The sequence below is a fragment of the Cryptomeria japonica genome, chromosome 5, assembly GCF_030272615.1.
Source record: "Cryptomeria japonica chromosome 5, Sugi_1.0, whole genome shotgun sequence".
In the NCBI taxonomy this organism is placed as follows: domain Eukaryota; kingdom Viridiplantae; phylum Streptophyta; class Pinopsida; order Cupressales; family Cupressaceae; genus Cryptomeria; species Cryptomeria japonica.
The window spans coordinates 908,417,838-908,443,847 of record NC_081409.1 but is presented as its reverse complement, the minus strand read 5'-3'; the positions used below and the strand labels follow the sequence as shown (position 1 = coordinate 908,443,847).

At 37.8% G+C, this 26,010-nt stretch overlaps 1 protein-coding gene across 1 annotated transcript in view; it reads left to right on the top strand.

The window, feature by feature from the left end:
- Positions 1 to 5,062: 5,062 nt before the first annotated feature.
- The window catches only part of LOC131066210 (chaperone protein ClpB3, mitochondrial), a 59,667-nt gene continuing 38,719 nt past the window's right edge, over positions 5,063 to 26,010 (top strand). Inside the window, exon 1 of the mRNA XM_058000907.2 lies at positions 5,063 to 5,588. Within this exon, the coding sequence (XP_057856890.2) occupies positions 5,304 to 5,588 (285 nt within the window). The 5' untranslated portion in view covers positions 5,063 to 5,303. The remainder of the gene's footprint in view (positions 5,589 to 26,010) is intronic.

Sequence of the window (26,010 nt, the reverse complement as noted above, 5' to 3'; positions counted from 1 at the left end):
TTTGACTATATATCAAATATGCAATGCATTTATTTTATAAAATCGCTTCTATGATTTAATTTTTTTAAATTGATCTAATAAGAATGATACCGACTTCTTGTTAGAGTATTCGGGTATTTACTTGATTATTTGTTTAATTATTTAAGTTCCCTTTATCTCTTTTACACTTAAGCTAACTTTAGGTGCATAATAATTAATTCTTTTATTAATTATTATGTGCAAACCTAGGGTTTTCCCTTTTAGGGTTTCTTGACCTATTAAAGGTTGAGTTCTTTCTTTTTATTGTATGAAGAAGGATTATTATTGACAATATATTTTTGGAGATTATTGAGCTCTCATCTTTTGGAGCATATTTTTTCTGTGTGTTTGTTCCTTCTGTGATTTGCTTCCTTGCTTCTCCTTGTCATAAGTTTTTCAGCTTGCAGAGATCATTTGGGCTCCTGTGGTGTTGTATTTTCTCAACTTCAACATGGTATCAAAGCTTAAGATCTGCAGCTATCTGTTCTTGTTTTGAGAATTTTTGCATTGGAAGCAGATCTGGGGTTTAAGGATTTTTTTTATGTACTTAGGGATAGGTCTTTTTTCTGAGCACTTCGGGCCTAAACGGACCTCACCATCGTGCTCAGAAGACCCGAAAACCCGTATGGTCAAATAAAATTTGACCTATTTTGGTTCCTGAGGCTCTGGGAGTATTTTTTCCAGATCCAAACTTTACGACCCTGGCATGCAGTTCGAGAAAAAAATTCAATTTTTTTTTTGCCTTTTTACGGCATGCAGGTCGAAATTTGATTTTTTGTAAAAAAAAATGAAAAAAAAATGAAAAAAGGCTTTTTTTTTTTTTTTTTCAAAAAAATAAAATAAAATTGGGGGGGTTTGTTTTGCATTGCGCAGTGTACCGAGCTGACAGTCTGGCTAACGTACAGCAACCGAACTTGTCAGCCCCGACGGCCTCTGCGGTCCCTGATGACAGCTCCCTCCGGCCCGACGGCCTTTGCGGCCCTGCCGATAGCTCTCTCCGGCCCCCGCCAGCCCTGCGACCTCCGTCGCTCAGCCCGCCGCCCATGCTCAGCTCCCCGCCGCTTGCTGGTCCCCGACCCGCTGTTGCTTTGGCCCTGCCTGCACCCCAACCTCGCTGCTCTGGCCCTGCTACTCCGCTTGCCACCGCCGATGTTTCTCGGCGCCACCGCCGTTGCAGCCCCCAGCCCCCGCCGACATCCCTCGACCCGCTGCTGACCCCCATCGACGCTTCCTTCGGCCGCCGCTACTTCCCGCCGCCATCGGCTCTGCCTCCTCTGTGTCGCAGCTCTTGCAGCGCCTCCGCCCGACTCTTGCCGCCGGAAACCACCCCGGCCCCCGCTCCGCTCCGCCCGACCACCTTAGCCACCGGAAACAGCAGCCCGCCACTGGAGAACCACCAGACCGCCACCGAAGCGCCGCTCACTGACCACTTCCACCCACCAGAGCCACCAGACTACCTTTTTTGCCTCTTTCAGGGGGGTTTGGTTTTTTGGCCTTATCTTGGGCATACGGAGTCGTTTTTTCGAAAACAAATAGGCGTCGAAAAGTTGGTTCAGAGCCAGACCTCGTCATGTTGGTAATTTTTTCCAGTTTTTCTGTTTGACTGTGTTTTTTTCCAGTCAAAGTGGGGTCTTTTTTTTGCACTCCGGGAGCCATAGAATGAGCATCCGACCTTCGTTTTTCGAAAAATTTATATTTTTGGAAAGCGTGTGTTGTGTACTTTCCAGCCATATGAGTTTTATTTCTAGGTTCTGCTCCATGCATATTTTATTCAATTTTTTGCTTTTCAGCACTGTGGTGGATATCGTGGTTGTTTCAGGTCCTGGGATCTCTTCTCTGAGTAGGGTGTCTCTATTTTGGTTCTTCTGTCTATTTCCAGTATTCTTATCCTTGTCGCGTTGTATTTATGCAAATGCATTGAGATAAAGTGCCATCATGCATTGTTTACTTGGGATCTTGCATATCTTGTGCCTTGCTGTACATGCACTACTTATAAAGTGCCATGAGGGGGTTGATGTTTGCCTGTTGTTTGCCATCTTCCTTTGTCCAGTGAGTGTTCCTTCCACGACATTCACCTCATGATGTGTGTCAAGTGAGTGTTCCTTCCACGACACCCTGTACTTTTCTCAGCACCTTTGATGTTTCTGGTTCTTCGTCATGCAATTCTTCTTGGCTGTTCTTTTCAGTGTTCTTGTACCTCTCCCACTTCCGCATTATGGGGAGGTTTGTCTTGTTGGTTCTAATGCTTCCGTGGTTCGATTGATCAACTCTTCAGGCTTTGGTATTTTCATGTCATCTGTATCTTCGAGATCAGTGTTTGCCTTGTTTGCCATCTGATTCGAGTAGTGTCATTTGAGGGCACTCATACAGATCATAGTCTTCTCTACCTGGTCATGTTCTATTTCAGTGGAGGTTCTTCAGTGCAACAGTTATTCTTCGACAGAGTTTGTAGGTTCTTCATGCTTCACTGGTATTCTTTTCCATCTCTTTTTGGAGTAGAGTTTTGTTCCCACGTGGTTTTCTCTATTTCTCCAATTCATAGAGATTTCATTGTATCTGGGTACCTAATCAGGCCTTGTTGCCGAGACCCATCTTTATTGCTTTCAGTAGCTGTTCTAGGTTTTAGCTTCTCCCTAAGTCTAGCTTAAGGGGGGGTGTTAGAGTATTCGGGTATTTACTTGATTAATATGTTTAATTATTTAAGTTCCCTTTATCTATTTTACACTTAAGCTAACTTTAGGTGCATAATAATTAATTCTTTTATTAATTATTATGTGCAAACCTAGGGTTTTCCCTTTTAGGGTTTCTTGACCTATTAAAGGTTGAGTTCTTTCTTTTCATTGTATGAAGAAGGATTATTATTGACAATACAATTTTGGAGATTATTGAGCTCTCATCTTTTGGAGCATATTTTTCTTGTGTTTTTGTTCCTTTTGTGATTTGCTTCCTTGCTTCTCCTTGTAACAGGTTTTTCAGCTTGCAGAGATCATTTGGGCTCCTGTGGTGTTGTATTTTCTTAACTCCAACACTTCTAACTTTTCTTCATAAACAATTATCACATCAATATAAATCTATATTGTTATCAATTTTATTAATTTGTGTGTTGTTAATACATTTTAGATTTTTCTTTCAAAGACTTTTCTATTTAAACAATTCACTTCAAACTCATTACTAACAAACTCTTTATTATTATTTATGAATATTAAAATATAAATATGCTAGTTTTAAAATACTTATTCCGCATCGCCACATCAAGGAAAATTAACTGAATGCAAAGATTGCTATACTAACATGCCCCTCCAAAGAACTAACATAAAAGAGAATAAGTGAACGAATGAATGATTTTATTGACGCCCATGAGACTAAACAATCTATGGGACCAAGAAAATCACAAACTCTAAACCCTCTTAATATATTTTTCCATGTTTGATCTCCTACTCTGAATCTTGACTAGAAAGTTAGTCGTTTGGTTGATCTTGTCCTCATCAAATAACTAATGCATGTTGTCGGCCTTCAAAATGATCTCATACTGAGCCTAAATATCTTCATACGTTGTGCATTTAGCAAGAGAGTGATAAGAAATAAGTCAGAATATTCAATTAAATGAAATATTTTAATCTTTAATCAATTTTTGTTCTCATATAAATGTAATAACCTTTCAATATTGGATTGTCTCTTCGACTTCTGATGTAGTGGTTGTTCAATTTCTTTGAAAGCTTATAAATAAGCCCAATTCGAATCCAATTGCAGGGAGTTAGAGAGTTACATGCATACAACTCTTAGGACAACTTTGTAACTCTATAACTCTCTAACTCTGTGCAATTGGATTCGGATTGAGCTTATTTATAAGCTTTCAAAGAAGTTGAACAACCACTACATCAGAAGTCGAAGAGACAATCCAATATTGAAAGGTTATTACATTTATATGAGAACAAAAATTGATTAAAGATTAAAAAAATTTCATTTAATTGAATATTTTGACTTATTTCTGATCAGAAAGTGTCATTCAGTCTCCACTACTCCCATCCTGCAAAACAAACAAGTTTTCTCTTCCCATATCTCCTTGGGCCTTTGCCACCTATCCGTTTCACACCTGAGATGATGTGAACTAGTCCTCAACTATGCCACTAACAACCTAGCTTTCCCTTTGATAACTGCCCCTAAATATGCTTTCTCTCCATGTTCCCCAGTTGGGTTAAACTCTTTAATGTAATATGCCTTTTTGCGCCCAATGTGGTTATTCCACATGGCAGTTTGAAACTTTTCAATGACAAACTTCTTTATTTCCTTGTTGGTATTAGGACAATCGTGTAGTTTGATGTTCCATTTATTCAACCACTTTATGTTTTGTTTCATCCAAGTATTTTTCCTATGGTTAAGACCCTCTTCCATCACAATCTTGGGCCACCGTTGGTTATCCATGTTTTCAACCTTCTTTAGATAACTTATTAACCGAATTAATGTTAATGCCTCCAATGGAAAAATACCCGCTTCTGCCAAAATAATTTCATATGGCACTGATGTTTTAACTTTGAGATTGCTTGTGATTAGATGTTTTTAAATTCTTTCTAACTGTCTTCATCCACATTTTGACATGCTGCCTCCCCAAACTTCACAACCATAGAGAACAACCAGTGTGACCAACAAACCCAAAAAAGTTTTTTTAGTTTTCCAATCTCATAATTCAACATTTTTACACTTATTTTGAAGTAGATGTGATGCTTTCCATCCTCCCTGTATCTTTTTCACTCTGTAAGTGTTCCAACTAAACTTATAGTGAAAGTTAATCCCTAGATACTTGTATTCTTTCACAATTTCCAATGGATTGCCTTTGAAAAAAAAGGTAATTTGTTTTTCTTTCCTTTTAAAGAGAAAATCATGATCTTGATTTTGAAAATGTTCAATGTATACAAAAATGCTATAGAGTTCTTAAATGATCCTTCGAACCATAAACCATTTTAAAAATTAAAATAAAATCATCAACATATAAAAATAATTTCACCACATATGATACAAGATGAATGCATCATAACACCTTCAATGTCCAAATTGTTTAACCATGTTTCAAGTTTATCGATGTATGACACACAATTTGCCTTAGCTTTCCCTCGAATTGAAGGCGGGCAAGGTTTCTCGAATGGAAAAAAAAATGTGGTATGTTCTAGGAGCTTCTGCAACCGCGACATCAGAAACATAGTATAAATTCTTCAAACAGGGAGAACCTAATATTATTTTTCTGTTGTAAATTTTCCCCAAGAAGGAGAAGAGTTTGCAAATTAGGCGGAATGGCGAATAACTCAGGGAAATTGCTTAGGACGCTCTATGGCGTTCAAAGGATCTCTTCGTTCTCTGCCTATAGTCTGACAGGAAACACCCTTTGCAGAACACCACACAAAGACAACCTGACAAATATAGCGCCGGCAATAGTTAAGAATAATACAATTGGCACTATAAGACGGATAAGCGGTTTGTATAATGTTAACAAGGCAGCTGGAGGTAGAGGTGCTGTGCAAAGACAAATGCTTTATTCCAATCCTTGCAGACAATACAGTGCGGGAAGGGCTGGTCAGGTATGCTTTCATTTCTTTTTTGTAGTTATTTTTGTCTTCTCAGGATCATCTAGTACTTAAATTTTCACCAAAAGTTTTGTTGGGTATCCAGAGTGCGTATACACACACAGAGTGATGCATTGCATTATTGTCTTGATGACATTTTTAAGATTTAAAAATATTGGTCATGCTTGACTGTATTTTACTACTATTACACTATTCCATTAGCTAAAGTTGCTTCCTCATTGCTGTGAAGAGATTTGGTCTGGTATATTTATAAATAGATACTTGCACGGGACACATTCTTTCTTAAGATTTTTAAATAAGGGTCGAGATTATGATTGACTTTACCAAAGAATAATAACCCTGTTACCCACAGTTACAGGCTGCCTTATTGCAGCGAGGAGATGCTTGCTTAGATTGTATACATATCCAACTTAGTAGTTGTGTTGCGTGACTGTAGACACATCTAACTTTATAATTTTGCTTTCGGTTTGGTTTGGGGTATCCGTGGGCTTATATTCCTTTTAAAGATTTAAAAAAATGATTAAATGTTCGCCGTGATCGTTTTGCCACCCCATTAGCTAGAATTATGGGCTGTGTTGTTGTGGTGGGGTATTTGAACTTTGTTTATCCTCTTATGAGGCTCTGCTATTAAACATTACAACCTTCTGGACTATTTTAACTAGCTATCCGATAAAAAACAAATCTTAATTCAAACTAAAAGCTTTGGTCTCCCATGAGATTCTTTTAGCTGAAACAAGAACATTTTGTATTGAAGCTATTGTTATATTGTATTTATTAATATATCTGAAAACATTGAACAAATGGAGGCAAATAAATTGTCGAAGTTGTCATCAAAGAAGTCTTGAACAAGAGAAAGAAGTTCCAGATGAAACAAAGCTGCAAGTCGATGAGCAAATGAAACAGTCACTTGAATGCATGTCCTAATGATTGCAAAGAAATAAAGGTTTTTGACTTTTGTTATGGATAAATTTCACGTGTCTATGTGGAAAAAAGTTTTAGGAAGAAAGATGAAATATTATATTGATGAAATTAACCTCACTTATGATCATCAGCAAAAGGCCTATATAAGGATAAATATCTCTCAAGGAGCAAAACTTTTGATAGCTCAATTAAGGACTAACTCACATTGTCTTCAATGTGAAATGGATAGATGGAAGAGGCCAAAAGAAGAATGGGAGGAGAGGGTTTGTGTCTTTTACACAATTGTGACAATTGAGACAGTTGAATCAGGAAAAAATCTTAATCTTAGAGTGTGGAGCTCACAATAACATTTGGGCCAATTGCACAAGCACTCTAGTAGAAGCATCCTTGTAAGATATGTTCAAAGAGAAAACGGTTGAGAAAACGGGGGATTTCCACATCATATTCAATAGCATAGGATCAGCAATTCAGAGAGCTAAAATGGCAGGGTCTGCTGTCCCATAGGCTATATCTGGACTTGTGCACATTAAATATTCTATTCTATTTGAAATGTCTCCAAATCATCCCCAAATTATAAATACCCAAATTTTGCCCTAGAGCACAATTCTTGATTGAAACAAGGTAGGGTTAGAGATACCTTTCACTTTGATTGAGGGCTTGTAAACAAGTGTAATGTCCCACCCTGGTGGGGGGCACCATGAACTACCTCTGAACCTTGGTCTAGTGCTTATACACTGATTTTTTGTGATTTTAAGAATTTCTCAATGAATAAACAACAAGAGTAACAAGTACCTCTACTCTGCAATCAAGAGATATGATAACTCAACCTTAGATAAACTATTTCATTACTTTCATAGATCTGATTAGAAAAGTTTAGGTCTGATGTAGAAATCAGACTGCAACTACTGGTGATTTAAACTTAACTACTTAAAGTTTGAAAGTACAATTGGAAGTGAACATACCCATTTGATAGCTCTAAGTTAGGATATGAAACACAACCCTTTACAAGGCAAATAAGATAAGGAGAATGGACTGAAAGAGCTGTTTGCAGGTCTGATTTGGAAGGTGGCAACCACATAGGTCACTCAGAAAGTGAGTTGCAGCAGCTACAAATCTGTCCTTCACACTCCAAAACTAATTCCAAGTGTAAAGTCTGTTTAAGGCACCCCAGAGTGTAAAAGTGTGCGTTCCAAGTAACTAGGCGCTTGACCCTTGAAACCTTTCTCTTGCAAGAACTGGTTCAGTCTGATTTTATTTCTGATTTACTGTTGTAATCCTCAAACCCTCCATAGTACGGTGAAATACTTGTGCAAACTGTTGCAAAGGGAAGAACCTTGTGACCCGTAGATTAGACAGCATCAATAGCTACTCTACCTCCAAATATGGCCAAGAAAGGGATCAGCCAGACTACTAGGCAGCTCACTCAGAAAACTCGAACCAAATCTGCCTCTAACTATGTCGACGAAGAAGAACTATTACAACCAATACCAAACTATGAAGGTATTGGCTTTGCCTTGCTCCAAATATGCCCGATAAGGGGCCGGCTTAGCAAGCAAGGAGCTGACTCAGAAAACTTATTAAATATATTATAACTCCCTTAAATCTGCTGCAAACTTAAACTATATTGCTGGTGTAGACAAGTCTTGATGTCTGCAAGATGAAGATGCATAAGAAACCCTCTCCTTAGCTACCAATAAGCCAAAATAGGGGGCGGCCTGGCACACAAACACCTCACTTCAGATTTGAACCAACAACTCTTCAAAATTGAAATTTTTTGAAGCTCCAATGAAACCCCTACTATGAGATTTCCCTTGCACACTCTTGGTTGATCTCCCACAACTGCAAGTGTGTTTGCTAATGGAGGTTTTCGTCTCCACAAGCAGCTCTAACCCCTAGGGTTCAACCATGCTCCTCGCAAGAGACAAGAGAGAGAAATAATCCAACATAACATACCAAATGATTTCCAAATAGCCTTTTTAATAGTCTCCAAGTCATGCGCCCTAATTAGGGTTTCTTCCCAACACCCACTTTATGTTTTTAAATTGAGTTTTTCTTTTCTCTCTAATACTCTTTTTAATTTGAGATTATTTAAAACTTTTAATATGTCACTCAATTCCTTTTAATAATCTTTTCTCTCTCCTCAAAGGCGTCCAAGATAAGTCACTTAATTTCACCCTTTTATCATTTTCAATGACTTTATTAGAACTTAATAATTTGGCTTTCCAAGACACCTTTACTATCTTTTATAATATTACAAATAACCATAAAATGAGTGAACTCCATTTTCTCTCTTCTGGGACGTCTAGCAAGGAACACCTTACTCTCTCTCTAGACTCATGTATGCCTTTGAAGGAGATATTCTAGGGTTTAATGTAGTTTTAGACTGACAACTTGGAGATAACAATTCTGTCGATTGATTCCACCATTGTTTACTCTAAAGTGCCCTCTAGAATAGGAAATAATCACCAGTCCAATGTCCTTTGTTTGTCCTTACCAGTCTACGAGGACTTCATTAATAGATTGATCTTGATCCGTTGACGCTGGCTAAGAAGGGGACATTACAACAAGTTAGGGATCATTTCATAATCATAATTCATAAAATAGATCTCTTTAATTAGAAAGCAGCAAGTATATATATTAGAAGTATAGATCTAATGACAAGATTGCTTAAATCATTTTAAGAAGGCTCAACCATAGAACAGCTAAGATAGGGTGACTCGGTAGGGTGTCTTAGAGATCCTCTACCCTAGGTCGAAGGGCGAACCTTATCCCCCTTGGCCTCATATGGCCCGTGCCATCCATATGAAGTGGAATACCTAGTGAGGTGTCCTATAACCGTTCCCTTCAATCTTGCCACCCCTATCCTACTTCTTATGATTGAATATTCTTAATTCATTTACCATGATAGAGAGCATGAGGAGCATTCACAACAGGGTGCCCTGGAAGTTCATCCTTTCTAAGCCCAAAGGCAGTACCCTTTATACCCCTTTGGCCTCATTGGACTCCTTGGTCGTATACCATGTGGTGGCATACCTAGAAGATAACCCCAGCACCGCTCCCCTACCTGTAATCCTCTCTTCTTATGATTGAGGATCCCTTCAACAATTGATCAATATGGAGATAGTAGGGGAGTTGCAATAGGGTGTCTTTTGATCCTCAACTCTAGGCCCAAGGTTAGGACCTTATCCTCCTTGATTTCATGTGGTCCTTAACTGATGGTCCTTAACCATCATCATGAGGTGGCCTTGTGGTCCTTAACCAATGGTCCTCAACCATCTTTACGAGGCACCATACCTAGTGAGGAGTCTTTCATCGTTTCCCCTCCTTGCACTTCCTCTACTTCCCCAATAGTATCGATGATTATGTTATCAAGTGTATATATTTAATTATATATTCACTCTCAACCAATCTTGTAAGCATATATATACATATATATAAATGAATTCTGCATACAGTCAGATATAAACATATATGCATTTACACCTGTATGAATGTAATATCCCTGCTGTTATTAACTAAGATATCCAAGGGATATTGTCAAACAATGTGCTGATTACCCTGCTGTTCAAACTTCCTAACTGTATAACCTGCGTGTTATGCAGATTTGGAGACCAGCTGTGTTATGCTGTTCTGATTTCTGCAACACTTCAGACTGATTTTGACACTAGGATGGTTGGTTTTCTAATGCGGAGGACTTGTGAACAAATAGGACAAAATCATGGATGATAATGCAACTTATATTTTTATGGTTTTGATGAAGATGCATGAATAGATATGCAGAAATATATGATTATAACAGACTGTAATTATGACAAATAGTTGGCATGCAATCAAGTGACAACATATAGACTAAAGCAACCTTATATCTCCCTTAATTTTTTAAATCAAATGCTCATTACATTGGCCAACTTATACCCAAAACATTGACTAATAACAGTGACCAATTTCCAGATTTTGAAGACATATGACAGCAAATGACTCCACATACAAACTGAGAATTACAATGGATATTTTAATGACAGATGAACTTGGAATGTGGTGTAATGTCCCCTTTTCCGCTCTAGCTTGTTTTGGGGACTGTTGGCCAATTTTGAGACCCGTTGGTCAGTCAAAAGCAGAAATTAGGGTTTCCAACTTTTGTGGAGGTTTGCGGGAGCCGTTTGATGATTGACGAGTTGGAATTCTACAATTCAGATTGTGGATTCTTTCTGGGTTTTTAGAGAGCTTCGCGATGGTGTGACATGCAACTGAATATGAGGAACTTACTATTTTTAGTAAGTGGAGGTGAGGACAACTTACTTTTCCGGGTTTTTCTGGGTTTTCAAAGAGCTTCGCGATGGTGTCACATGCAAACGAATCTGAAGACTTTTCTGGACTTGCTATTTTAGTAAGTTGTGACGGCTACTCAATAAGTGGTTAAATTGCATTTGGACACACTTACTAGTTTTAGCAGTATGCTATTTTTAGTAAGTGACAGTTGCTTCCCGGTTTGTGCCCTAACAAAGTTTGGAGACACGTACTATTTTTAGTAAGTATTATTTTTAGGGTTTTTAGTTGAGCCAGTGCAACACAGGCTATTTATGGCAGTCCAACTTGGCATGATGATCTAGAGATTCAGTTCTTTTTTCTGCAAGCTAGTTCAGATGGCTATTTTCGGCAGGTCAGTTTGAGCAATTTGTCTTCCAGCACTCTTGGAGCTTATTTTGGGCGATTTATGCTCGAGGAAAAATATTTTACAAGTGAATTATTTTTAAGGCATGATGGATGCCTTAGAAAGAAATATGTTAATTTTATGAGAATAATTCATTTCATTTCCTTGGATGCCATATCTCACTTTATGAATATTTCAAAAGTATATTTGCTACCTTGAGGGGGTCGATTTGAAGAATTAAGAATTATTTTTGACTTATGTTGGGTTGGACATCTCTTTTGAGGTATTTTTTCATTAAAATTATATCCTAGCAATTGACTTAATATTTGTCTATATGGGGCGGCCACTAAAGGGAGAAAATACTTTGGTTCTAAATGAAATATTATTATCCCTTGGGCGATTTGTGGAGGAAGTGAAATGAAATGAAATGAGTGCAAATTGAAGGAGATTTGAATGTGGATGTTTAATCCAATATTGGAGGGAAAGGAAGTTTGACTTGAGGAGAAAGATATAAATATGCACGTTGGCCCTCATTTTTGGTATCCATGAACAATTTTATAACGAAATATTGTCGAAATGCAGAGTGAAAGCTTCGGGGAACGCTTACCTCCTAGCCATCGCTTGATTTCTTGCTTGCAATACGTCAACTAGTCGAGTCAAAGACTGCTCTTCATTCAGAGGAGTGGATTGAAGATAATGTTGCAGATTTATGTATTAGATTTCTGATTTTTGGGAGTGCTATAGTGTGTTTCCAGGTTGCTGTTTTCCAGTGTAGCTGAAGTGTGTTTTCGTTTGTAGTTCCCTATGTGTGCATCGGATCATTCTGGGCATTTGCTCATTCATCTCCTATGTCATGGGCAATTCATCTTGTAAGTTTTCGTTGGTTTACTTGGAGTATTGAGTTTTATTATGCAACTCGAAGTTTTTTGCTGTAAATGCCTTATGCTGGGAGTGCTTTGGGTTGCGTGCCATGGGTTTGGGCATTGTTAGTTGATGTCTTTCATTTCCATCCTTATCGCCATCATTATATCTCTCATTTGCATCTCTTTGGAGGTGATTCTGTCAAGTGTGGAAAGAGTTATGAGTAAATTAGTGAGTTCTTAGCTTGCTTGTCTGTGTGTTTTCAATGTGTTGGGAGTATATCAGATTTAGAGATTTATGTTTTGGAGTGTCTTCTTGTGTGGAGTTGGTCATAGGGTGTGTGGGTTCTTCGATGTGGAGAGAAAGTGATCTCGGTAATTGTTTGCAGTTGTTGGTTCTTCATTCTTATCTTCTATGATTCATATTGTAATGTTGGTAGTAGTACTAACAACAATTTCTATTGATCTCTCCTAGTCCCACTGCATAAGTGGAAGAGGCTGGCCTTTCCACCTAGTTTGGACAGTGATTCCAGTAATTTGTAATCCATGTTTGCATTGTAAAGCTGATTAGTTGTACTACCAGCTATATACTTGGATTGTTGTTCTTTGGCCCATTGCATAAGTGGAAGAGGCTGGCTTGCCGCTTTTTTATCTATTGTAACACTGTCCTCTCGCTGAATAAGCGGTTGAGTTGATTGTACTCTCATTTTCAGTCTTCCCGTTGAATAAACGGTTGAGTTGATTACTATTTCGTTTCTAGTCCTCCCGTTGCATAAGCGGTTGAGTGATTGTTTCTATTTACAGTTCTTTGTAATCTTGTAATTGGCTAGTTGCACCGCCAAACTGTTGTGGAAGTTCTATCACCCGCTGGATAAGTGGAAGGGGCTGGCTTGCTGCCCAGTATTGTTATTTGAATTGTAATTTCCAGTTGATCATTGAGTTGACGATCCCCTTAGCATTGTATGCTCTCACCTTCCCATATTGGGCACTTGGTGATCAGAAAGTGGAAGGGTTTGAATTTCAGCATTATTGTATTTCGATTTCCTAACCTTAATGGGTTCTTGTTGTGTTGTAACTGGAAATAAGTTGAAAAAATTAAGGGGGATATTACATGTGACGCCTTGAAGAAGCAAGCAATATCTTTGTAGTTGAAGCCTTCAATGACCCAAATTGCCCTTTATGCCAAAATCGCCCTTGTTGCTAAGGAGGTCTGAAAATTAATAATTTTTGAAGTGTTGATCCTTTATTCACAATGCCAAAAGAATCGCCATTTCTTTCCAAGAAGATCGCACAAGTCCATTCTCCAAATCGATGTCACAATGAGAGCCAATGAACAAATTTGTGAAATTGCTTCAGACTGGTACGATTTGGTTTAGGAAATAATTGGACCTCGAACTTCACCTTTTACTCCTCTAAAATACATCAAAAAGAGTCGCCCTTCCTCCAAGATGCTATCGCTGTCCTCGAACTCTTGAATTGCTCTGCATCCACAATGGGCTATGAACAAAATCGTGGTAGATGAGGGTCTGATGCAATATGTTCAGATCTGATACAACACCCGCAAACAACATAGAACTCCTCCAATGTGCTCCAAGGAAATCGCCTAGCCTCTCTCAATGTGTAGGCACAATCATCACTGTTCATTCACCCAAGAGCTGATGTCTTCAACAAAAAATCGTACACCATAAAAAACTGATATCAAACCCCAATTAGCTCAGTATGAAGAACTGAATGTCCCTCGCTCTCAAGGCAACCCTTTGGAGGATCTCTCACCCCCTCAGTTATGCAGATCAAAAGGGAGGTATCGTTCCCTATGACCAAATCTACGGACACCCTTGGCTCCACAACCACAATACAAGAGAAGATGACAAATAACTGATGCCAAACAATGAGCCACATCCCCCCTTTTATCCATTTCCTCACAAGGATCGGTCAGCTTCTAGAAGCTTCTCTTTTTAATAAAATAATATTTTATATTATTTTTTATATGCGACTTATTAATTATTTTTAATTTTGTACTTAGTCACTTTATTAATTTAATAAAATATAAAGTCATCTCACGTATGTTTTAAATAAATATAATGAGACAACTTATATAATAATAAATTAAATAATTTCCCCTTTTTTCCCCAACAATCAAATACAAACAACTCCAGGCCAAAAAAGGGACATTACAATGAATAATCTATCTTGCCTTCATACCACAAGTATTTGATATATTACTATTCAATCAGATCCGCTGCCAATGAAATATCTCTGCTGATGATCGATGCAGATGTAATTCTCCTTCATTCGAATGTAATTCTGATTTTCTGATTTGATTGCTGCCATAATGAGCATTAGACCTCTTCAGTTCCAGATTAGAATTCTTATGGTCTTCTCATACATATACTCCTCTTCAGAATTCTGCACATACTTCCCCTTTAGGGTCCTGATCATAATATATTTTATGTTTCTGCTCTGCTTTTAGGATCGATGGATATATATGTCTTATTTTTCTGTCTTAGTTGATCTGCTCTAAATATATTTATATTCCAATTTGTTTTGGACACAATCGTTTTTAACAAGGCCGTTCTTAAATTCTGAAAGTAACATTCAGAATTCTGCTCGCAAGGTCTGCTCTTGAGATAGGAAAGATGATATGAATTTCTCCACAAAGTCCCCAAAGGGATTCTTATTTATATCTTCCAAAGACACCCCTTCACCAAAAAGGTGCGCCTCTTTATGCAAGTTGGCCAAGTAAGCGGTAATTTTGTTTAAATTAAATTTCCCTTCTAAATTGGGCGCCTATCCCAATTAGATCGGCCCAACAAAAGTTTTATTTAATTTTTATTTGTTTTGCAAAAGTGGGCGCCCAACCAGGGGGGGCAGCAACATTAATATTATTATTTATTTATTAATTTGTTTGTTTGTTTATTTTTTTATTTTTCTAGCCGGCCCTAAACCTTGTTTTAACCTAGGCTGGCCATCATTCCTTGCAAACCATTATCATTATTATTTATAAGGGCTGCAATCTGAGTTAGGGACATTACAGTCTGTCCTTCCCAAAATTGCTTGTCCTCAAGCAATGCAAATTTTATTCGAATCCTTTCCAATGTGAGGGTCCTTAACTAACCCTTAGAGTTTTGTCATAATTAGCTTATGCTATGCAACTATGATATTAACTCAAGGCATATGTCTTTGTTTTCAATGTGAGTTATCTCGATCAATAATCAGACATTTGCAAGGTTGTAGTTTTTTTTAAGACAAGTTTTCTCTCATCAATTGTAATCGTGAGAACTGTTCTGGTTGGTCCTATGGATATCTTTTTGAGACAAGGCAGGGGCGAACCTTTCGTATATTGAAAAGAGTATCTATAATCTCGTATTTCTTTTGGTTCACTCTTGTTATTCTCATATTCTATTTCAACCAAAAATAGTAATCATAAATATTCATGAAGTAGACATTCCATAGATTGTACACATAAAAACACGAAGCATACACATGGATACATGAAAACAAGGAGCATACGCACAAATACATATATTGTTAGATTCCTTCTCCTTGACTAGAATGCATCCATTGATTTATCTTTTTCCCTACAGGCTAGCAGGATCATGCTTTGATACCACTTGTAATGTCCCCAAATTATCCCCAAATTATAAATACCCAAATTTTGCCCTAGATCACAATTCGTAATTGATACAAGGTAGGGTTAGAGATACCTTTCACTTTGATTGAGGCCTTGCAAACAAGTTAGGGATCATTTCATAATCGTAATTCATAAAATAGATCTCTTTAATTAAAAAGCAGCAAGTATATACATTAAAAGTATAGATCTAATCACAAGATTGCTTAAATCATTTTAAGAAGGCTCAACCATAGAAGAACTAAGGTAGGGCGACCCGTTAGGGTGTCTTAGAGATCCTCTACGCCAGGTCGAAGGGCGTACCTTGTCCCCCTTGGCTTCATGTGGCCCGTGCCATCCATATGAAGTGGAATACTTAGTGAGGTGTCCTATAACCGATTTCCTCAATCTTGCCACCCTTATCCTACTTCTTATGATTGAACATTCTTAATTCATTTACCATGATAGAGAGCATGAGGAGCATTCACAATAGGGTGCCTTGAAAGTTCATCCTTTCTAAGCCCAAAGGCAACAGAGAAAATTTTAGTGGCGAATATTTGGTATCGGACATTTCAAAAATGGCGAATAAGTTGGACCAATTGAGGTGGCCGGATCACCCCGACTTTATAAATTTTCGGTCAAATGCATTTCAATTCGCCTTTATTTTCCTTAATTATTTGTAATTATTTAAAGATTTCACCAATAGAGTCTATGTTTTCGCAACGGTCTATTTAATATTTTCGCCTGCATTTTCGGAAGTGTGCCTTAATGCACTGGCCTAATTCGCCAATAGCCATCAATAGTTCAATTTGCATGAGGACCAAATTCGCCTGGCATTTTCGGAAGTGTCTTAATTCTCCCCAATATTTGTCAATACCATTAATCATTGTTGTGGGAGGATTGATTTCGCTAATTCTATTATAAGTCCATCCCAATGGACGGTCCATAATCGCCTAGTAAATTACAATATATATGTTTTGTCGATGTTTCATTCGCCTTATGTTTCCATAAGACGTGTTAGAATTAAGTGGGATTCGCCAAATTTTTTGTATACCATTTAAAATTCCCTCAATATTCGCCAAATATGGATTGGTATAAGATTGTATGAAAGATCAAATTTATTTTTACACAATTTGGTCGGTACTCGGTTTAGAGCTCTCAAATCGGATCAATAGCCAAGTTACGGACATGAACAACCATTGTTGCATTGCCGTCTACTAGTGCTCTGTGCTACTCTTTGAGAATCTAAAGGTAAGTGATCATTTCTTTGAAGTGTTATAATATTATTCATCTCAATCTATGAGCAATTTTTAGATCATTCTTATTGAGTGGGGAGACCTTAGACATCTAGATTTTAGGCCCTAGGGGCAATGAATCTTATAGTCTATTGTTGCTTCTTAAACAAGTAGATAGTTTTTTTGCAGCTTTTATTTCGTTAGAGATGTCGAATAGGAAGAAGGGTAAGACTTTTGAATGTGGTGAAGGGCAAGAGAGGGCAGCATAATGCAAAACCTTAAATTCGTACTTTAGTAATGTTTGTGGTCAAAAAGATGATCATGAAGGTACATCATCACAACTACCACAACCACATTCACAGCTTACACTGAATATTGAAGACGGTGGCGAATGCGATATCTCAAATGACAATGAAGAAGAAGATTTGGTAGATACCCAGGGTAGCGGGAATGTGATAATCGACCTGGTTGACAATGTTGTAGGTGATGATGATGCAATAAAGGGGAAAAGAAAATCCAAATAAAAAACGGGTCGGGAGTGGGATATGGCGAGGCATTCTCAAATTGATTGGGTGTCAAAGTATCCATTCATTGAACCGGTGGAGAATCCAAACAAAGGTGACCCTCCAATAGAATGCAGGTGTAAGATTTGTAGTTGGAAATATGAAAAGGAGAAGAGGTTGCAGCTGAAGCTTGAGACCATTGAAAAGCATATCAGTAAAGTTTACGAAAAGCAAATCATAGATGGAATTGAAAAATCAGTGATAAGATGGAAAACAAAGGAGCAATGTCAGCATGTTAAGTGTGCCTTAGAATATGATGCACATTTGAAAAGACAAGAAAAGTTCGCTGAATCTGGAGGTTCTCTTGAAGCTATTTTTGGAAAGTCAATGACAGTAACACAGCTGGGAAAAACTGTTCAATTAAGTGTTATTTTTCATATTTTGACCAGAGTGCGTCCTATGACTGACTACCCAGAAATTAGTACTTTATTATACTTCTGGGCCGTTCCTAACTTTCCTTACAGTCACTGGTTAGTAAACAATGGTTGGGAATGGGCAAGTTGTCATGCTGAGGTTGAAAAACAAGATATAAAGGAAAGAATTAGAGAGTCAAACTTTATTGCATTGTCTTTGGATGAAGTTACTACAATAGCTAACATGTCTTGGGTATGTATCCATGTTTATACCATAAAGAATCATGTCCGCCAACCTCATTACTACGTGTTTCTAAATTGAAGGAGTGCGATAGCGGAAACTCTATTTCAACTATTTAAGAATTCATTAATTGAATATGGAGGTATGGATGACTTGACAATTGCAAAAAAGTTGGTATGTGTAGAGTAGATGGAGCTTCAGTAATGCAAGGTCATAAGAACGGTCTTTGCATAAAGCTACAAACTTCTTGTTCGCCCTACATGACTTCCATTCACCGCATGGCTCACAAAATGAATCTAGCTTTTAAAATTGTGAGCAAGTATTCCGTAGTAACAAATGTTGAAGATTTAATTAGAGAGCTCTACTCATACTTAGGCCGAAGTCCCAAATGGTTTTTGGAATTTCAAAATTTTGCCGATGGAATAACCAATGAGAACAAGCTTCTTAAGGATGTCGATACCAAATGGATCTCCTTGCATGGTCCAGCGCATCGAGTTTACTTAGAATATTGATCCTTGATTGGAGTAATGTACGGACATCGCCACATAGTAGACAAAGCTCGTGACTTGCTTTGTAGGTTATGTGATATAGAGACAATCCTAACTTTAGCAAGTCTTCTCCCCATGCTAGAGGAAATGAACCATCTTGTGAAAAAAGCTCAAGAAAGAGCTATGTATATTGCAGAATATGCTAAGCTACGTAAAATGACATGCATGACCCTCGATAATCTCTATCAATCAGAACAAACATTTGTAGATGTAAAATTTGCTGGCTGGTAGACATTGACAGATTTGAACAATGCTAACAATTTTTTTTCAGTTTAATGCAAACTGGGAGTACATGGATCTGAGATACCAATGCACCACCTTGACACGATTATGGAACCGGGAAAGCGCTCTAAAAAGGAAGAAGTAAGTGTCACAAAGGAAGATTTTAGCAAGATTGTTGATTCTATGACTGCTAGTCTAAAGAAAATCGCCTCGTGTTTCCTCATAAATTAGAAAATGATTCCCTCGTGATGAGTTACTTGAAGCCATGTCTATTGTGTTTCCTCAATATTGGGAACTCAACAATCCAACTGATTTTCGTCATAGGATAGTGACCTTGATAAACCATTTTTGTAAATCTGTAGAAATCAATGGACAAACTATAGAAGGAATATTAAATGAAACAATTCTTAGAGAGCAATCAACCCGTTTTGAATTAACTACCAGGCAACAATTTGAAGAATCGAAAAAACCGGAGAACCCCTTGGAAGAGAGATCAGTAACAAAGGTTTGGACAAAGATAGGTCAGAGCGCACGATTGGCTGATTCATTATCAGTGTTTCTCAAACTTGTTGATTTATGTCAAAACATGATATTGTGTTTGGTGGAGGATGAGAGAGTTTTTAGTGCTTTGGGGTTCTTAAAATCAAAGATAAGGAACAAACTAGACAAGAATTTGGAAAATTGCTTGCGGCTATATACATCGAGGTATGATGTCCGAAGTTTTCCTGATGAAAGGGCATTGGGAATCTGGATGTCCATAACTGAAAGTAGAGGGTTGGGCAACACTACAAACCAAAGTGGGACAATTGACAATGACAGAATGGATGCCAGTGACACATGTACTAGTAGTTTCGAGATGCGGTCAAGCAGAGGTATGCAGAGTGAAGAAAACATAGGCAATAATCAAGGAAGCTTTCAATTTGATGATCAGGATAATGAGACGATTTGGCAAATTTAAGAGATTTAGCACTAGCAGATACTAGGTATTTATTAAACTTTTTGTTGCATATTGCATAATGTATTTCATCTGTCACATTACAAAATCCTAATTGTGCTTGATGATATTTTATGTTTCTATCAATGTCATTTAATTTTGATAGGCAATTGCATTTTTCAAATTTCTATTTACAAGTTAATAAATTAACATACTACTATTTCTCAATGTTCAAGAATAAGGTTGCATTAGTAATTAGATCATGATCATGGAGACTGTTAATTGCATTAGTATAAAAAAAAATGATAAATATTTGATATCGACCACAGCATGAGATGAATTTTCCCAATTGCAACTTACTACTTGTTCTCTACATAGAATCCCTTTGATTAGAGTAAGCAATTTTAATCTTCTACTTTAGAAGAAGCTGAAAACCATTCAAACTCAACAACATAGTGTAGACATATGAACCTCAACCAAAAAATTCTCAATTTCATTGATTCATATAAGATTCTGGATAACAACTGTGGACTTTTTGTATATTAGTCACCCTTGGTGAATTAGTATATCTGCTTCTATTGGACTTTTGTAGTATATGTAGAAGTCGAAGAAGGAGAGGGAAAAACAAGGCCTTGATTATCCTCTTATAGAAAATTGAGGATGCAACAAGCTTCGGGCCTTTTACAATATCAAAATTTGAAAAGTAAAGAAAAGAGAGGAAAAATGATCATAAGTGATCAAATCCATGCTGCTTGAACTGTTGAATCTTTACGTGTTCTTCCTTTTCTTCGTTTAAAAATTCAAAATTTCAAAAGTAGAAGAAACATAGAAAAGAGAGGAAAGAGGATTTGAAGTCTTCAAATCCATATTGTTTGTCATGAAGAGCCTTGAGATGCTGTTGATAGTTGTCATCTTCAATTTCTGGCCTGATCACATTTATTCTGGTCATACCACTGTTGAACCTTGAGAGTGCATCCATGTAGGATTCTAACTTCTTAATGAACTATGTCATCTGAAGTTATATCTAACGAAATCTGATCTTGAATTGTTTTGATATCAGCCTTCCAATCTGCTTTGGATCTCAGGACCTTTTCTCCTTCTGTTCTGCTTCCTTCTTTGTCAAATAGAGTAGGCATGTGGCTGGCGACTAAACATAAAAGACTCTTAGTTCACCACTAATTTTCTGTGTATACATCCTGTGAATAATAAAGAGCTGCTATAACATCTCAAACCTGGTTTTAAAACTTTTGATCATGTCATGTAAGAAATTTGGGAGAGGCTTAATCAATGAAATCTCCAACACTGCAATTGTCTTGCTCATATGAGATAACGAGCAAGCCATGAAACGTTGCCATCTCAAATGTTCTTGAGAAAACCTTAGCAACTCCCTTTGCTCATCCCATGCTGCATCAGGATGGTTCAAAATTTCATTGATCTTTGATTCCAACAATGATTTTGCCATGTCTATCTTTATTCTTCTCTCCATCTGCAAAGCATCCATCTTTAGCACATCCCTTTCATTACTCAAACTGACTATCTCCAATCTAACTTGAGCCAGATCATTCCTTAATCCCATATCTTCATCAGATGCATACTCAATCTTGCCCGAAGGTGTGAATGTTGGTCCTGCTCTCAATTGTTTTTACAAAGCAGTCACCTTCTCTCTCAAAATTGTGAGCTCTTCATTTGTCTTCAAAGCCACCTTATGAGTAAATTTTGCCACATTTAGTTTGAGGCACGTTGCCTTTGTAATGGAAGTGTTAGCCACTCTTTTGACTAACAAACCCCCAAATAATTGATCAACTTCATAGCTCATACTAGGCCTTTTTATGAATCTATGCAGACACCAAATAACTAGTTGATCAAGAGGACCATTAAATAGTGCTCCTGAAAGTACTTCCTCTCTCTACATTGGATCCATTGAGTTTAGATCTATGTCATGTCTCCTCAATTCATCAAAAACAATAGCAGAAGAGATATCCCATCCTTCCAAAAGGAGTACCCCGCTCCTCTTTACAATCTGCCTTCCTATCTTTGGGGTCATAGCAGCAAATTGTTCCTTTGCAGCTCTTAGGACCGCATCTTTCATTTTCAATCTTTCTTCATTCCCCAAATTATCAAAGTTAATACCTCTGCTCTTTTCCATTTCATGTGTCAAATTTCTTATAACAAAATGCTTGAATTCCTTGGTATTTATGAAATCATCATCGCCCATGAATTGTTCACAAACATTCAATCTCACATCTTCACTGAGATCTCCCCCAAGTTTAAAAGCATCAAGGGCTCACTCTTTAGGAGGATTTTGAATGGTAACCTTTGTCCTTGTATCAAATCTATGAGGAGGTAAGGGCTCTTCCCCTTGGAATTCAAAACCTTGATATGAGTGGAAAGAGATTTCTCTTCCTGGAGACAATATATGCAAGGGAATGACAGCTCTAGGGCTCTCTCGAACTTGAAAAACAGAACCACTCGAAGATGGTGCACTCATGGGTCTCTTCATGGCAGCTTCTGCAAGCAATCTTTGTGAGGGGAAAGGGTGTGATGATTCTAGATCAAGAGCAGATGTGGATGGAGGTTCTTGAGGGCTCAGGGGAGGGGAAGCAGGGCCAATTGGAGAGCCAATTGACTGAAGGGATCTTGGCTTTTCCTCCTCTATACCTGCATTGGGGGTATAACATCCAAGCCGGGTCTCTCATCTTCCTCATCCCATTGATGCTCTAGTGTTTTAGCCTTCCCAAGCTTTTTGACAAACCATTCAGAGTCATAAAACCTATATCTAGCTCGGGGAAGTCTATACTTGTTCAACATAAAATCCAAGATATCATATGCTTTCCTATTTAAAAAGTGATACATCCCAATCACAACTTGTGATGGGATCATTGATCCTTTCTTGTGTGACCTTGACATCAAAGACTTATCAGCCTCATTTAATTGATGCATGATTTTTAAAAAGGCCACCCTATCCTGAATAGTAATAGGCAAAATCCTAAGAGTAACATGACTACCAAAAACCCTTATGATTGTGTGGTCCTTAAAGTAGAACCAAGATCCCCCATTGTGGGTGATACCTAACTCAAGCTTAAGGGCTTTGGGTTAGAGAAATTCCTTAGCCGTTGGGCTTAGACCCCACCTAACTTCTGCAAAATACTCAAAAGCTTTCTCACAAATAAATTTTCAAAAACCAAATAGTTTGACTCATTCATATGTGAGTCCTAAATATAGGTCCATTCCTGAACCGGAAGCTTCTCTCCTTTAGCCATGGTTACAATATGCAAATTAGGATGCCATACCTTAAGACCTTTGTACAAAAGTATATGCATCAAGAGAGAGTAATACCTGAAAATTTTTGATTTGCCCATTTTGAAATCACACAAGGCATTATGCAAACCCTGAGCTACCACAGAAGCATAGTCGAAAGGCCTATTGATATCCCTGCTTTGGATATCCATACAAACCATCAACATCCAGTTTGGAATTAGGTCCTTTGCATCTGCAGCACAGACTTGACATAAAGCATAGTATGTATCCAAAAAGTAATTGATAAATAGGCCTATGTTGTAAGGGACAGTCTGCTTTGATGTCAACTTTCTATCATCTCCCTTTATGTGTGGAGGTCTGAATGGTGCCAATCTTCTTCTATACAAGAGCTCATTTTTCTTATACTCCATATCTAGCTCTTGCGGATCAATAACCCAATCTGTGTTAGGGTTGAGCATGAACACTTTGTTGATAACATCTCTGGTGATCTCTATTAACCTGCCACCTTCACTAGACACAATCTCTCTAGTATTTGGCTTGTAATTTGCAGCAATCAATTCAGTATTCACATAGACATTTGGCACCACAAGTTTTGCCAGATCGCAATTCCATATGTTGGACATTGGAACTCTCTCCTTCTTGTTGTAGCCTCTCCTCTAGAGATTGAAACCTAATGGTAGAATCAATGCATCCCTGATCCCAACAGAGTGATCAATGATGAATTCATCTAGTCGGGACCCAGGCTTGGATCTCTTTTGTGTTTATGATGATCTAGGGAGTTGTGCAATTATTTCTTCAGAGAACTTTCTCTTCCCCAAATTAGAAGACTTTGCCATTCCTAGGGTTAGGGTTCTGTAGACTAACAAAAATGAGAAGCTTATATAATTTGGCTCCAATTAAATCCTATGACATTCACATAATAATGAACAATCTGGAATTATGCAGAGGAGGTCAAAAGCTAGCAGGAGTGTAATGAAATTGCAGACAACAATCGCTTCTTAAAAACCCTAATTATGATAGCAAAAAGCACAAAACGATTTTCAGAATATGCAAAGCACTATAAATACGAATTAGAGGGAGATTGGTATTAATAGAGCAGAGAAATCCAGATCATAACGAGCAAAATTGATTCATTTACTAGGGGCACGTATGTAGGTGTGATGCGGGAGGTAATGGTTGTAATTTGTATTTGAACGTTGGGGCACATAGTAGATTTAATATTTTTTATTTCATGTTACCTCTTAAGCCTCCTTGGCAATGTTGGCATTGCAGAGTTAGCTTGGCCGTGCACCTTATCCCAATCGCGCAATCACGCTACAATCTCAGTCGTAGATCTCCTGTGAAAGTGTCTCCCTTTATCGCACTTAGAAAACGGGGGCATAGGTCCCACGCTCTTATTGTGTGGCTTAGTTGTCTATATGTTCTTGTCTTATTAGTCAAGACATTTACCGTCAACCTTCACGAGTCTCACATGCCACATCTGCAGCGACATTGCAAAATTAAACTTTGGATGCATCTTTGATTAGTTGCACAGTCGCGCAATCACTTCTGGCCGTTGATCTTTGCCAAACTAATCGCTTAGTAAACTGCAAAGGACGTGACCATGTCGGGCCCACCTTTCCACCATCTCAATCTGCCCTCCATGTGACACTTGTTGATTGGTCCACATATATGTACAGCGAGCTTGAGCAGGTCCCATCTACCACGTAAGCGACGGGGTTGCGGAGTTAACATTTGCCAGCCCATTAATCTAATCACGCAACTGCATGCAAACACTGGTCGTAGATCTGATCGAAGATGAAGGACAGTTAAACAAAAAAAGAAAGAGAGGGGAACCAGATGGCTAACACAATGGGCTGGTCATAGGACGACATAATGGGCCTCAATGGATAACTTAGGACACCGGAAACCAGCTGTCGAGGGTCACCGCTGAAATAGATCAAAAAGAGAATGTAGTGTGGCAAGGACCTAGGGTTTAGGGTTTTAGGCTTAAACCTTTTAAAACACAGAAGATTAACCCCAAACCATATGGCAAATTTTTTCAAAAATGTCCCAACACTAAGGTCTCCTTCCACTGTGATTTAGATCTAAGGACCTTTCCAGAATTAAAACAATAAATAAAACAGAGTTAATTCAAGCCACGACAAAACATTCATGGAATCATAAAACAAAGTTAATTCAAGCATGACAAATTACAATATTCTTGGAATTATAAACAAAGTAAATCAGAAAGCCTGAACGTATTTGGGAATACAAATTATACAATACATATTATGAAATCATTGCATGAGCTTCTATAGCATGCTCCACTCTCCATTTGATTGAAGTCCAAATTGTTCTAGCATATAGTAAGTGACTTGCAAATTTGTCAGCAATTCATAATTGGAAGTGGAAGTTGACATCAATGTTTTTTCCAAAGCTGCATTCAAGGTTATCAATGGTTTGGCCATGGCTAGAAAGTTAGCCTCATTTGTGTCCTTAGGAAACATGTCCAAATCAAGCTTCATTTTCTCCTCCATCTTACTTTTGAAAGTAGCATCTCCAATGTATTGCTGTGTAGTATCAAAACTCATCGGCAAACCAAGTTCTGTCAATCTTTGCACCTTTTCATGTGGCTTCTTCATCTTTTTTGCAGCGTTATCCAAACATTCCTGTGATTCCCGTAGTTTCTTACATTTTTGAATGACAGATGAAGCCTTTATTGAGGCATCAATGCGGTCGTGAATTCCCTTGGATGCCAAATATTTGTCATTGGATTTGTAGATTGTTTGCAAAATTGGATTTGCAATTTTCTCTCTTAAAATCAACTTTCTATTCTGAGCAATGTATTCAGTCAGCTTCACATAATGTACACTAATATTTCCAATCAATTCAAAGAATTGACACAATCGGTCAGCCTTTTGCATTATTTGCTCCCAAATCTTTTGTTTTATAAACTTCATTGTTTGTTTCCAAGATCCGCTCAATTTGTCTTTGAGAGAGTTAATATCATTGTATGCCTTCTGCAACTCTTGTGTCAGTCT